Source organism: Rhinoderma darwinii, chromosome 4 (assembly GCF_050947455.1).
Source record: "Rhinoderma darwinii isolate aRhiDar2 chromosome 4, aRhiDar2.hap1, whole genome shotgun sequence".
Taxonomy (NCBI): domain Eukaryota; kingdom Metazoa; phylum Chordata; class Amphibia; order Anura; family Rhinodermatidae; genus Rhinoderma; species Rhinoderma darwinii.
The window spans coordinates 110,862,233-110,877,970 of NC_134690.1; the positions used below are offsets into that span (position 1 = coordinate 110,862,233).

A 15,738-nucleotide genomic window follows, 5' to 3' on the forward strand; every position below is an offset into this window, starting at 1 on the left:
TCCAGCAGAGGACAAAAATAATTGTGCATAGTTAGGCTGGGTTCACACGACCATGTTACGTCCGTAAAGGACGGAACGTATTTCGGCCGGAAGTCCCGGACCAAACACACTGCAGGTAGCCGGGCTCCTAGCATCGTAGCTGCGGGACAACTGTCCCATACTGTAATTATGCTTTCAGTACGGGACAGTGGTTCCACGCAGAGGCAGGGACTCCTAGTGTCGTACATAACTATGATGCTAGGCGCCCGGCTCCCTGCATTGTGTTCGGTCATTACTTGCGGCCGAAATACGTTCCGTCCTTTACGAACGTAATGTGCTCGTGTGAACCCAGCCTAAGGGTATGTTCACACGGCCAAAAAATCGGAAGCAGAATGCCTCCAAACATCTGCCCATTGATTTCAATGGGAAAACGGCGTTCTGTTCCGACGGAGCGCTTTTCGCTGCGTTTTTTTACACGGAAAAAAACGGCCGCGAAAAAGAAGTGCAGGACACTTCTTGGGACGTTTTTGGAGCCGTTTTCCATAGACTATTGGACAAAGCTCCAAAAACGGCCGTAAAAAACGCAGCGAAAAACGCAGTGAAAATCGCGAGTGGCACAAAACGTCTGAAAATCAGGAGCTGTTTTCTCTTGAAAACAGCTCCGTATTTTGAGACGTTTTTGACTCTGCGTGTGAACATACCCTTATATTTAAAGCTGAAAACATACTCTGTTGTGGGTTATACAATTGGACACTATAATCCTTAGGCTGGTTTCACACAAAGCTTTTTTTTTTAAACAATTCTGCATTTTTTCTGGCTGTTTTTCATGCAGTTGTTTGAGCCGAAGCCAGAAGTGTATTCAAAAAGAATGGTAAATATAAAGAAAGGACCTATATTTCTACTTGATGGATCCACTTCTGACTTTGGCCCAAAAAAACTACAACGAAAACTGCAGTAGTATATTAACAAAAAACGCTGTGTGTTAAACCACCCTTGTAAGTTGTAAGGAAGTGCATAGCAATAGTTTATTTATGTTTCACAATATGTGTCTTTCTCTACATAAGGGTATGTGCACACACACTAATTACGTCCGTAATTGACGGACGTATTTCGGCCGCAAGTACCGGACCGAACACAGTGCAGGGAGCCGGGCTCCTAGCATCATACTTATGTACGATGCTAGGAGTCCCTGCCTCTCCGTGGAACTACTGTCCCGTACTGAAAACATGATTACAGTACAGGACAGTTGTCCTGCAGCGAGGCAGGGACTCCTAGCATCGTACATAAGTATGATGCTAGGAGCCCGGCTCCCTGCACTGTGTTCGGTCCGGTACTTGCGGCCGAAATACGTCCGTCAATTACGGACGTAATTAGTGTGTGTGCACATACCCTTAGGCATCACTAGGCAAGATGGAGTCGGTGGACCCCGTTCTGGTGATAGCTGTGAATATGCCATAAATGTCTATGATGGGATTACCCCTGTAAGTAAATAGATAGATAGATATATACTTTATAATTTTTGCTCTGAAGCAAGGGCAAAACTAAAGGTATAGCACATAATGCAGCAGCTGTAGGTAGCATTGGAGACCCATCAAAAAAACAAAAACAATTATAGGCCCATTTGTTGAGCTATTTCACCAAGTAACCACTATAGGCACAAAGCATTATTGTATACCAGCAACAACTTCTTGTTTGGATACATTTGTAAAGCAATTTTTTGGTGTTTTACAAATACTAAAGGCAAACAGAACAAATTTAAATCAATATTGAACCAATATGGCAAGCAAAAATATCTCAAGTGGTGCATTTTGTGCATTCATATAGAATGTTGCATAGGTACCATACTTTTATATGGTTGCGTGCATGAGCCTTTAGTGTGTTCGGAGATGGACTGAGGGTTTCTGATCCCTTTTAATAATATGACCACTTGATGCATACAATGTACATACATCATTTTTCTTACCCAATTATAGCATTTAGCTCCAGGATCGCAGTAGAAAAGCTACCGTATTTTTTGGACTATAAGACGCTTCTGACCATAAGACGGACCCAGGTTTTAGACAGCAGAAAATATTTTTTTTGTTTCAGCGCATTCTGAGATCCATAACTTTTTTATATTTTTTCATCTATTTAGCAGTGTGAGGGCTTATTTTTTTGTGGGGCGAACTGTAGCTTTTATTGGCACCATTTTTTGGTACATGCGATCTTTTGATAATTTTTTATTTCATTTTTTTAAGCGCTAAGGTGACCAAAAAAACGATTCTAATGTTTTTAAAAAAAGACAATTTCGCCGTTCACCGTGCGAGTTAAATAATGGTATATTATAATAGATCAGACTTTTATGGACGTGTGAACATACCCTTACTGAAACAGCTATGCTGTTTCCGTAACTCCCATAGTAGTGAACGGCAGTTAAGGAGCCAGCGTAGCATGCGAGCTACACCGTTTCCATAACTACTGTTCAGTTCTATGGGAGTTAGGCTAACAGCGTAGCTTAGCAAGTTACGCTGTTTCAGTAAGGGTATGTTCACACGTCTTATTTTCGTCCGTAAATGGCCCGTAAAATGGCTCAAAAAATGGAAATGGCCAAACATCTGGCCATTGATTTCAATGGGAAAAATGGCATTTAGTTCCAATAGGGGCATTTTTGCATGTCACTTCTTGAGCCGTTTTTGGAGCCGTTTTTCATTGTGTCAATAGAAAAACAGCTCCAAAAACGGCCACAAAAAACAGATCAAAAGACGTTTGATGCTTAAAAAAGTCTGAAAATCAGAGGCTGCTTTTCCTTGAAAACAACTCCGTATTTTACATCCGTTTTTGTTTCTGTATGTGAACATACCCTAACTCGACATGTAATCAAGTGGTCGGGAGAGCACAAAAAGCTAGAACGGAGTTTAGGGGGTCCCATTCTAGAGATAGGTGCGGGTCCCAGGGGCGGGACCCGCATCTATCTAACATTTATGACATATCCTGTGGATATGTCATAAATGTCCCTCACGGAAAAACCCTATAAATGCCGCGGTCACTATTGACAGAGGCATTTAACTAGTTAGAGAGGTATTCCATAAAACACATGTATCCCCTATCCACAGGATAGGGGATACATGTGTGATCGCTGGGGGTCCGACTGTTGGGACCCCCAGCCATAAGGAGAACGGAGGACTGAAAGTCACCCAGATTGCTACTTGAGAAGCTTGGACTTCTGGGTTCTGTGTCCGGCTTATTTGTTCGACAGCTCCATAGAAATCAATGGAGAGCCGCTTACGCATGCGCAGAAGAATCCCATTCATCTCTATGGAGCTGCCGGACACAGAACTTCTCGTGAATGTCCCAGTGGTCGGACACCCAGCGATCACACATGTACCCCCTGTCCTGTGGATAGGGGATACATGTGGTTTAGGGCACAACCTCTTTAAATGGCCAGGAACAGCGCAATTGCTGTTCCTGGCCGTTAGAGCAGCGTGTCAGCTGTAAAACACCTGCAGTGTATCGAGCGGGCTCCATACATCACAGCCCCCCCCCCCCCGCTCCATGTCCATGAAGTGCCGGCACCTCATGGGTCGGGAAGGGGTTAAGTAATAAAGCGGTCAGGGGTCCCTTGACTGTTGACTATAAGACGCAGGGACTTTTTAGCAAGACTTATTCTTGCTAAAAACTGAGTCTTATAGTCCGAAAAATACTGTATATTTGGTCCATCCATTTAGCCACAAATGACAGCATGAACAGATGTATTTTATAATACCAGTTAAGTCACTGCTTCACAGATTCTGATAACGGCCTAAAGCATTGTACTTGTGAAAATGATGGAAACATAAATTGTATAACCAGGTGGCCCACAAAACTGACAATTACAGCACAATTAGTAAAATTTATTTTGTTTTTTTATATATTTTTAATTTAAGATTTTAGATTAATCTTATGCTGATCTATGAATTACCTGGTACTGTAATGACAAGAATTTTCTCATTAAGCTTTGTAATGTACAATCTCATATATATAGGGTTATGTACCAGTTTTGTTATAGTAGACCCAATAAGTTCCGTTTTTTGTTCATCAATGTATATCACCCCTTCCTTCATGCTCAGTATTTCCAGACACAAGAAAACACAATGCTTTGGTTATGACTGATCTATTAGAGACACACACAGTAGCAGCACGCAGCATCTTGCTGTAGAAAGACGTAAGAAAGTCGGGATTTCTAGCAAATGGGTTCTAATACGATAAGAGAATAAAACTGATTGGAGTGGATGGATGAAAAATGGTCCTAGACAGCGATCCAGGTTTGATGCATGCTCTGATTTCTCTGTTTTAATGATAAATGTAATTCCTTAACTAATAAACAGATACCTTAAGCCAATATTAACACACAGCGGTCCTCCTCTCACAAGCACGTTGCCGCAGTGGTGCAATCCCATCGCTAGAGTTCTGACCAGCCCCAGGGCCTACGCAGTAAGTATATATACTAATGTATCCTAAACTATGATATATAAGAAGTGTTTTCTTAGTTATATGTAAGCACGAAAAGTCACATTCAAGTGTAGTTTTCGAGCTCAATGTAATAACATCTAAAACATATGTATCAAGCTCTCTACACAGTGACATTATATTGTATGTAGCCCTGATGTGCCCATCACTGGCACCGCTGCAGCAGCTTGATTATTCGGGGGTTACAGAGCCACGGTAACATAGGAAAATGGTCAGGAATTGACAACATGTGTGATATCTATTAAGAGTGTGATATGATAAAGTTATCTACAAACATTGAGATATAATGGAGCTAGCGATCAACATCAGCATATTATAAAGCTATCTATTAACATTAGGATATGGTGGAGCTATCTATTAACATTGGGATATGGTGGAGCTATCTATTAACATTAGGATATGGTGGAGCTATCTATTAACATTTGGATATGGTAGAGCTATCTATTAACATTGTGATATGGTGGAGATACCTATTAACATAAGGATATGGTGGAGATATCTATTAACATTGTGATATGGTGGAGATACCTATTAACATAAGGATATGGTGGAGATATCTATTAACATTAGGATATGGTGGAGCTATCTATTAACATTGTGATATGGTGGAGATATATATTAACATTGGGATATGGTGGAGCTATCTATTAACATTGTGATATGGTGGAGATATCTATTAACATTAGGATATAGTGGAGCTATCTATTAACATTAGGATATGGTGGAGCTATCTATTAACATTGTGATATGGTGGAGATACCTATTAACATAAGGATATGGTGGAGATATCTATTAACATTAGGATATGGTGGAGCTATCTATTAACATTGTGATATGGTGGAGATATATATTAACATTAGGATATGGTGGAGCTATATATTAACATTGTGATATGGTGGAGATATCTATTAACATTAGGATATAGTGGAGCTATCTATTAACATTAGGATATGGTGGAGCTATCTATTAACATTGTGATATGGTGGAGATATCTATTAACATTAGGATATGGTGGAGCTATCTATTAACATTGGGATATGGTGGAGCTATCTATTAACATTAGGATATGGTGGAGCTATCTATTAACATTAGGATATGGTGGAGCTATCTATTAACATTAGGATATGGTGGAGCTATCTATCAACATCAGCATATTATAAAGCTATCTATTAACATTGGGATATGGTGGAGCTATCTATTAACATTGGGATATGGTGGAGCTATCTATTAACATTGGGATATAGTGGAGCGATCTATTAACATTAGGATATGGTGGAGATATCTATTAACATTGGAATATGGTGGAGCTATCTATTAATATTTGGATATGGTGGACATATATATTAGCATTAGGATATGGTGAAGATATCTATTCACATTAGGATATGGTGGAGCTATCTATTAACATTGGAATATGGTGGAGTTATCTATTAACATTAGGATATGGTGGAGCGATCTATTAATATTGGAATATAGTGGAGCTTTCTATTAACATTGGGATATGGTGGAGCTATCTATTAACATTGGGATATGGTGGAGCTTTCTATTAACATTGGGATATGGTGGAACTATCTATTAACATTGGGATATGGTGGAGCTTTCTATTAACATTGGGATATGGTGGAGCTTTCTATTAACATTGGGATATAGTGGAGCGATCTATTAACATTAGGATATGGTGGAGCTATCTATTAATATTGGGATATGGTGGAGATATATATTAGCATTAGGATATGGTGGAGATATCTATTAACATTAGGATATGGTGGAGCTATCTATTAACATTAGGATATGGTGGAGCTATCTATTAACATTGTGATATGGTGGAGATACCTATTAACATAAGGATATGGTGGAGATATCTATTAACATTAGGATATGGTGGAGCTATCTATTAACATTGTGATATGGTGGAGATATATATTAACATTAGGATATGGTGGAGCTATCTATTAACATTGTGATATGGTGGAGATATATATTAACATTAGGATATGGTGGAGATATCTAGTAACATTGGGATATGGTGGAGCTATCTATTAACATTAGGATATGGTGGAGCTATCTATTAACATTGTGATATGGTGGAGATATCTATTAACATTAGGATATGGTGGAGCTATCTATTAACATTGGGATATGGTGGAGCTATCTATTAACATTAGGATATGGTGGAGCTATCTATTAACATTAGGATATGGTGGAGCTATCTATTAACATTAGGATATGGTGGAGCTATCTATCAACATCAGCATATTATAAAGCTATCTATTAACATTGGGATATGGTGGAGCTATCTATTAACATTGGGATATGGTGGAGCTATCTATTAACATTGGGATATGGTGGAGCTATCTATTAACATTGGGATATAGTGGAGCGATCTATTAACATTAGGATATGGTGGAGATATCTATTAACATTGGAATATGGTGGAGCTATCTATTAATATTTGGATATGGTGGAGATATATATTAGCATTAGGATATGGTGAAGATATCTATTCACATTAGGATATGGTGGAGCTATCTATTAACATTGGAATATGGTGGAGTTATCTATTAACATTAGGATATGGTGGAGCTATCTATTAATATTGGAATATAGTGGAGCTTTCTATTAACATTGGGATATGGTGGAGCTATCTATTAACATTGGGATATGGTGGAGCTTTCTATTAACATTGGGATATGGTGGAACTATCTATTAACATTGGGATATGGTGGAGCTTTCTATTAACATTGGGATATGGTGGAGCTTTCTATTAACATTGGGATATAGTGGAGCGATCTATTAACATTAGGATATGGTGGAGCTATCTATTAATATTGGGATATGGTGGAGATATATATTAGCATTAGGATATGGTGGAGATATCTATTAACATTAGGATATGGTGGAGCTATCTATTAACATTGGAATATAGTGGAGCTTTCTATTAACATTGGGATATGGTGGAGCTATCTATTAACATTGGAATATAGTGGAGCTTTCTATTAACATTGGGATATGGTGGAGCTATCTATTAACATTGGGATATGGGGGAGCTTTCTATTAACATTGGGATATGGTGGAACTATCTATTAACATTGGGATATGGTGGAGCTTTCTATTAACATTGGGATATGGTGGAGCTTTCTATTAACATTGAGACATGATAGAGCCATCTATTGACATTAAGATATGCTGGAGCTTTCTATTACCTTGGGGTATAATGCAGCTATTTATTAACATTGAGATAAGCATTGGGATGTGATAGAGCTGTCTATTACCTTGAGGTATGATATCTATGTATTAATGGGATTTTCTCGCCATATGCATTTATTACCTATCCACAGCATAGGTGATAAATGTATGATCGCTGGGGAGGGCCACTTCAGGGAACCCCACCTATTACTAGAATGGGGGTTCCAAGTCTCCTGTTCCTTCTCACCCCGCCATGCAGGTGAAGAGGATTGGAGAAATTGGAAGACCTGCGCTTTTTTTTACATTTTATTTTCTTATGTTGTTCATCTTATAGGTGATTGTGGGTTCCCCAGTGATCATACATTTATTATCTATCCTGTGAACAGGTGATAAATGTACATTATATGGTGAGAAAATCCCTTTAACACCGGGATATGATAAAGGCTATCTATTAACACCGGGATATGATAAAGGCTATCTATTAACACCGGGATATGATAAAGGCTATCTATTAACACCGGGATATGATAAAGGCTATCTATTAACACCGGGATATGATAAAGGCTATCTATTAACTCCGGGATATGATAAAGGCTATCTATTAACACCGGGATATGAGAAAGGCTACCTATTAACACCGGGATATGATAAAGGCTATCTATTAACACCGGGATATGATAAAGGCTATCTATTAACACCGGGATATGAGAAAGGCTACCTATTAACACCGGGATATGATAAAGGCTATCTATTAACACCGGGATATGATAAAGGCTATCTATTAACACCGGGATATGATAAAGGCTATCTATTAACACCGGGATATGATAAAGGCTATCTATTAACTCCGGGATATGATAAAGGCTATCTATTAACACCGGGATATGAGAAAGGCTACCTATTAACACCGGGATATGATAAAGGCTATCTATTAACACCGGGATATGATAAAGGCTATCTATTAACACCGGGATATGAGAAAGGCTACCTATTAACACCGGGATATGATAAAGGCTATCTATTAACACCGGGATATGATAAAGGCTATCTATTAACACTGGGATATGAGAAAGGCTATCTATTAACCCCGGGATATGATAAAGGCTATCTATTAACACCGGGATATGATAAAGGCTATCTATTAACACCGGGATATGATAAAGGCTATCTATTAACACCGGGATATGATAAAGGATAACATTTGAATATAAAGGGATTTAACACCATTTACAATTGTTATCTATCCACAGAAAGGTGATAAATGTATGATGGCTGGGACCCACACTGATCACTAGAATAGGGAATCCAAGTGCCCCGTTCTTCCTCTCCCACTCGTGTGGGTTAGGTTGAGCGAAAGATTTGAGACCCCCATTCTAGTGAATTGTGGGGACCCCATCATTTACCACCTATACTGTGGATTGTGGGGAAATTGTTTTAAAGCCATCTATTAACATTGGTGTATGATAGCGCTTTCAATTAGCTCTCAAAAAGCTATATACATGTAGTACAAATTGTAATCTTATTCTGAAGTGTGTGAAATTCTCTTCAAGCAGGAAGAGCTGAAAGATGAAGATATGGACTGCATTGTTAGCCATGATGAGCTGACATCATCCTATGAAGACACCCTAGCAGCTTCCACCCGGCCCCCTACCGGACAGCAGAGCCGAGATGAGCAGGGGCCGGTACAGACAGAGGGTACAGATAATGTACAGGATGGAGATCTTGGACTTGGCAGAGTATCATACCCCCTTCATCTCAGCCAGCCTGGGGGACATGTACAGATGTAATTGTGTATAAATGCAGATATATTACTGGTTAGGAAGCATTTTATCCTGGATGAAAAAAGGGATTTTTCTTTATTGAGCTGAACATGCTGCCTGCTCACAGAGCCAGCTATTATATAGTCAATACTCGTAAAATTTGTATTGTCAATTTAGTAGGGTGCCGAGACTGCCACCAATCTCAACAGGCTGCAGGGCTTTGACTAGGAGCATATGCAAGATATAAAGAAATAAATATATAGATAAAAAATATATAAATATATATATATATATATATATATATATATATATATATATACATACATGCTGTATACTAAAAGAGCAATCTATATCTATACCGATCACTAGAACTGGCTGCGGTGCTTTGACTAGAGGCCATTCAATATATATATATATATATATATATATATATATATATATATATATATATATATATATATATATATATATAATATTAAAAGTGCACTTCTATACCTGAGCCATGCACAATCTATATTCATGATCAACAGTTTTAAACCATATTATTTTTATCTGTATATATATAATATATAAAGGCACCTCAGTCTTAGGGTATGTTCACACGGAGTGTTTTCAGCCGTTTTTCTGGCCGTAAACATCCCAAAAAACGGCTGAAAATCGGAAGCAGAATGCCTAAAAAAATCTGCCCATTCATTTCAATGGTGAAAACAGCGTTCTGTTCCGGCGGGGCATTTTTTTCAAAATGGCCGCGAAAAAGAAGTCCATGTCACTTCTTCAGCCATTTTTGGATCCGTTTTTCATAGACTCTATAGAAAAACAGCTGCAAAAACGTCTGTTAAAAACGCAGCGAGAAACGCGACTATGATTAATAAACTTCTGAAAATCAGGAGCTGTTTTCCCTTGAAAACAGCTCCGTATTTTGAGACGTTCTTTATTTTGTGTGTGCACATACCCTAAGGCTTTTCCCATGTATCGGATTTTATATCCAATGTTCTGTAATAAAATGATGAGCTTGTATTGTTTACATATATTAAGTAATTAAAATGTATACCTTAGGAATATATATAGGACATATAACAAATATTTGGAAATATGCAAAAATAATCCTGATTATTATATATAAACTTTAAATAATTATATATTAAATATAATATGAATGTAAATAGAAAGTTTAAATAGTAATAAAATATTATGGGGCCACATTTATTGAAAGGGTTTTATTATCACCAGTTTTGTGGCTAAAGTATTATCAGAAGTACATGAATTTGGCACAAGAACTGTAAACTGGAGAGACTCTTCCAAAAAACTTAGTGGTATTTAGAACATTTCAATAATAGATAGCAGCAGTAACATGCAGAGCTAAGGGCACGGCCAGACGTGGCGGAATTGCTGTGGAATTCCGCTGCGGACAATCCGCAGTGGAGTTCTCCAGCGGACATTATTTTCATTTCTTTCTATACAATTTTAGGAAAGTAAGGGCACATTCAGACGTGGTGGAATTCCGCTGCGGACAAACCGCAGTGGAAATCCGCAGCAGACAGTTTGTCCATTGGTTTCAACACCTTTTTAGTTAACTTCGTGCAGACGTTGCGGAAAACTCAGCTGTGGCTGTGGTGCGGAATTTTCAGACCGCAGCATGCACTGTCTGTTGCGGACTTGTTGCGGACTTGTTGCGGAATTTCCCCATTGACTTCAATGGAGTTTCAAAATTACGCAATGAAATCCGCAGATGTAATGTGTGTTGCGGATTTGCTGTGTGTTGCGTTGCGGATTTCTTTCAGGAACAGGATATTTCATCATTCTGATGAGGAAGAGAAAACCTCCATTTTCGCCTTCCAGGCTTATTACATGAAAACAGGAGCTATTACCATGGCCAGATATAGGCAAATGGATATGGAAGTGTCCACTCTTATTAACCTTGTAAGTAACTTTACATGTTTATGTCATGTTTTCACCAGTTTACTTGTATGTATGATGTCTGACTAGCAGCATCTGCAGTATGTAAACATTATAACAAAGATAAACATATAACATAACCGTCCCGAATTGTGGGACACCTCCAGTGCAGGGTATAGTGAGCACAACACACGGGATCAAGGCTGGACCTATGTGTGTCGAGGTCTCTACCCAGACTGGGATGGAATGTTTGAAAGAGAGCAGGGTGTGATCCGAACCTGAATCCGCAAAGACAAATCCGCAGCACTTTACCTAACATTTTTGCCTAATCCGCAACGCGGATTATGTGCGGCATTGATGCGGACAGTGTCTGCAGTATTTCCGCCACGTCTGAAAGTTCCCTTAATTCAGACGTTGCAGAAAATAACTGTCCGGAAATTAGGCTGCGGTGCAGAATTTTCCCTCCGCAGCATTCTTTTTCCATTGCGTAACTATGATGCTAGGAGCCCGGCTCCCTGCACTGTGTTCGGTCCGGTACTTGCGGCCGAAATACGTCCGTCAATTACGGACGTAATTAGTGTGTGTGCACATACCCTAACAGACATTCTGCTGCAGAAAAAAAACGCACCATTTCCTGCCTTTTTTACGGCAAAAATGGTGCGGATTTTGCTGCGTTTTTCACAATGCTTGGAGATGGTGACCTCTCTTCTGAAAAACGCATCAATTCAGTCCACATTCCGCAACAGGAAAAATCAGTATGCACCGCAGGTCAATTTCTGGACGGAAATTTTATGCTGGGTGTGCATGAGATTTGTTTAATCTCACCCACTTTGCTGTTACTGTATTCTGGTACGTATTTTCCGTCCGCTATTCAGGACGGAAAATACACAGCAATTCTGCTACGTGTGGACAAGCCCTAAGAATGAAGGATTACGCACTCCGACTGTTTTTCTCTGTATGCTTCCGACCACCCACTGTTATGGGAACAGCCCCGTTCACTTAAAGGCAGTTGTGTTTCCGATGCCTTCACAGCAGGTGGATGGTAGTGCCCCATGCAGAAAATAAGCCAAAAGTACCTTGGTCCCTTCATTCTTTGGATCATCAGGGGGTCTTTATCGGTTGGCACATAGCAGCTATATGCCATAACATTAAAAAAAAGGTCATATTCTTTTAATATGTACCCTATTTTTGGTACCACTATTACTTCAAAATATTGCCTGTATCACATCTTATAAATTACTCAGCAAACCTAAGCACTATAAGGCCTCATGCACACGACCGTAGTTTTCATCCGTAATTACGGATGAAATTGCAGACCCATTCATTTCTATTGGCGTGGAAATGATGCGCAAAATATAGAACATGTCCTATTCTTGTCTGCAATTACGGCACGGACTCACCCATAGAAGTCTATGTGCGCTTCTTAAATTGCGGCTGGCTAAGGATGTTTATCCGTAGCCGTCGGATCCGTATTTGCGGACAGTAAAATCTCTTATGGTCGTGTTCATGGCGCAAATCTGAATTAATTATTTCTTTAGATTTACATGTAGAAATCGGAATTACCAATATTAACTGCAAACATGTTAACAAGTGTAGGAAAAAAACAATAAATAGTGTCTATTAGGCCCCCTGTACAGCTAGCGGATTTTTCGCAGCGTTTCTGCGCTGTCTTTGCAGAAATTCTGCAGCAAAGTCCACACGAGCTGCTAAATGCGTATTTTTCTGCAGAGTTCCCCCCAGAATCACATTTGTAAATCCGCAGTGTGCTCCTATTTCCATGCAGAAAATGTTCAGCAACATGTGGATGAGATTTTATAACTATCAACAGTTTTACGCTGCAGATTTTCAGCCCGCAAATCCAGACCGAAAATCTGCAACAAATTCTCTACGTGTGCAGGGGGCGCTAAACAATCCATTCCTTCCAATAAAATAAACCCCTGCATAAACTGTTTATACAACACCATGGAAAATCAGGGATTTAATAGAGGAATTCTTGCTGCTATAAATAGAAGAATATTACCTGCTGTTGTCATATTCAGTATCACTCCAGCTATTTAAAGTTACTGTAACTAGGAGCATAATGCAACCAGGCAGCTCTGAGACACCAGCATTTTTATTTAGCTTACCTATTGTTTTGTTTCTTTCATCTAAATAGAATATACATTTCTGCTGATTGATTCATTCATTCCTTAACCCCTTCCCGACATGCGCCGTACATGTACGGCGCTGTCGGGAGGTGCTTCCCGCAAAGCGCCGTACATGTACGGCGCAGTGATTGTGCGGGCTCAGAAGCAGAGCCGGCACCGTCACCGCGGGGTGACAGCTGTATTATACAGCTGGCACCCTCCTGTAACTGCCAGGACCGGAGCTATTCTCCGATCCGGCAGATTAACCCCTCAGATGCTGCGCTCAATAGAGCGCAGCATCTGATAGGTTTTCACCCGATCGGCAACCCAGTGATGCAATCGCTGGGTTGCTGTGGCAATCGGACGCCAGAAAATGGCGTCCGAGTGTGCCTTGTACGGGAGCCGATGAGGACCCGCCTTCGGCGTGTCCTCATAGGCTTGCTGTCAGTGAATAACTGACAGCGCTAATACACTGCACTACGTATGTAGTGCAGTGTATTAGAGTAGCGATCGGGGCATCAGGCCCTCATGTCCCCTAGTGGGACAAGTCAGAAAAGTAAAAAAAAGTAAATAAAAATGTGGTAAAACAATAAAAACACACACATTTCAAATAAAAATAAAGCTAAACTGACTTTTTTCCCATAGTAAGTCTTTTATTATGGGAAAAACCGTAAAAATTAAAAAAACTATACATAATTGGTATCGCCGCGTCCGTAACGACCCAAACTACAAAACTATTATGTAATTTATCCCGCACGGTGAACGCCGTAAAAAAAAACATGAAAAACAACGCCAGAATCTTTGTTTTTAGGTCACATCTCCTTCCAAAAAATGCTATAAAAAGTGATCAAAAAGTCACATTTACTCCAAAATAGTACCAATAAAAACGGCAATCCGTCCCGCAAAAAATAATCCCACACACCGCTTTGTGCACTCAAAAATAATAACGTTATGTGTCTTAGAATATGGCAACACAGAAAACAAATGATTTTATAAAAAAAGTGATTTTGTTGTGCAAAAGCCGCAATACATAAAAAAACTATAAAAATTTGGTATCGCCGTAATCGTATCGACCCGCAGAATAAAGCTAATATGTAATTTAGGGCGCACTGTGGATGCCGATAAAAAAAACAATAAAAAACAATTCCAGAATTGCTTGTTTTTGGTAATTTCCTTTACCAAAGAATGAAATAAAAAGTGATCAAAAAGTCGTATGTGTTCCAAAATGGTACCAATGAAATCTACAGCCCGTCTCGCAAAAAACAAGCCCGCACACCGCCCAATCAACTGAAAAACAAAAAAGTTACGGCACTAGTAATGCGGTGATGAAAAACATCTCAATGCGCAGGCCGGAGGGGAACATTCCTGCAGTTTCAGAACCCCAGTATTTAGGAACTAGGAAAGGGAAGGGACATCGCACATCCGCTGGAAGCGAGGGCGCCCGTATTATACCAGCGCAAAACTTTCCCAGCAAAATTTCCCAAACTAGGAAGGAGAAAAAGTCCCCAAAAGGTGCAGAGCGTTACAAAAGGGGGATAAGAAAGAAAACCGTTTATCAGTGCGACACCGGCCTGTGCATAACGGATCGCTTCACAGCGTAACACACATCTATGGAGAATTGTATTATTTACCCCATTATTATACCCTCTTATTATGCCCTGATGTTCTCCGCACAGATTACATATACCCTGATGTACTCCTCACATATTACATATGCCACCACATTATAAACGGAAATACCAGCAAAACTCAAACAAAACTACTACCAAGCAAAATCCATGCTCAAAATGGCGGTCTTTCCCTTCTTAGCCCTACAGTGTGCCCAAACAGCAATTTATGGCCACAAGTAAGGCATTACCATACCCGGGAGAACCCGCTTAACAATTTATGGGGTAAGATTCTCTAGGGGCACAACATCTTGTGCGGTGAATGGGCAGATCAGTGGAAAAATTGCAATTTTCACTTTGCACCATCCACTGCGTATTCATTTCTGAAAAACACCTGTGGAGTCTAAATTCTCACTACATCCCTTGATAAATGCCTTTAGGGGTGTAGTTTCTAAAACGGGGTCACTTTTGTTTGGTACATCAGGGGTTTTGCAAATGCAACATGGCGTCCGCAAACCATTCCAGCAAAATCTACTCTCCAAAAGATAAATACCGCTCCTTTTCTTCTGAATGCTCCCATATATGTCAACAGCTGATTATAACCACATATGGGGTGTTACCGTACTCGGGAGAAATTACTTTACAAATGTTGGGGTGCTTTTTCTTCTCTATTCCTTGTAAAAATTAAAAATGTTGATC

The 15,738-nt window shown here is 39.6% G+C and overlaps 1 protein-coding gene across 1 annotated transcript in view; it reads left to right on the forward strand.

Annotated features, from left to right (window-relative positions):
• The window catches only part of SLC9A9 (solute carrier family 9 member A9), an 885,771-nt gene extending 872,016 nt beyond the window's left edge, over window positions 1-13,755 (forward strand). Inside the window, exons 15-16 of the mRNA XM_075861458.1 lie at window positions 4,323-4,428; window positions 9,201-13,755. Of these exons, the coding sequence (XP_075717573.1) occupies window positions 4,323-4,428; window positions 9,201-9,437 (343 nt within the window). The 3' untranslated portion in view covers window positions 9,438-13,755. The remainder of the gene's footprint in view (window positions 1-4,322; window positions 4,429-9,200) is intronic.
• The last annotated feature ends 1,983 nt before the right edge of the window (window positions 13,756-15,738 follow it).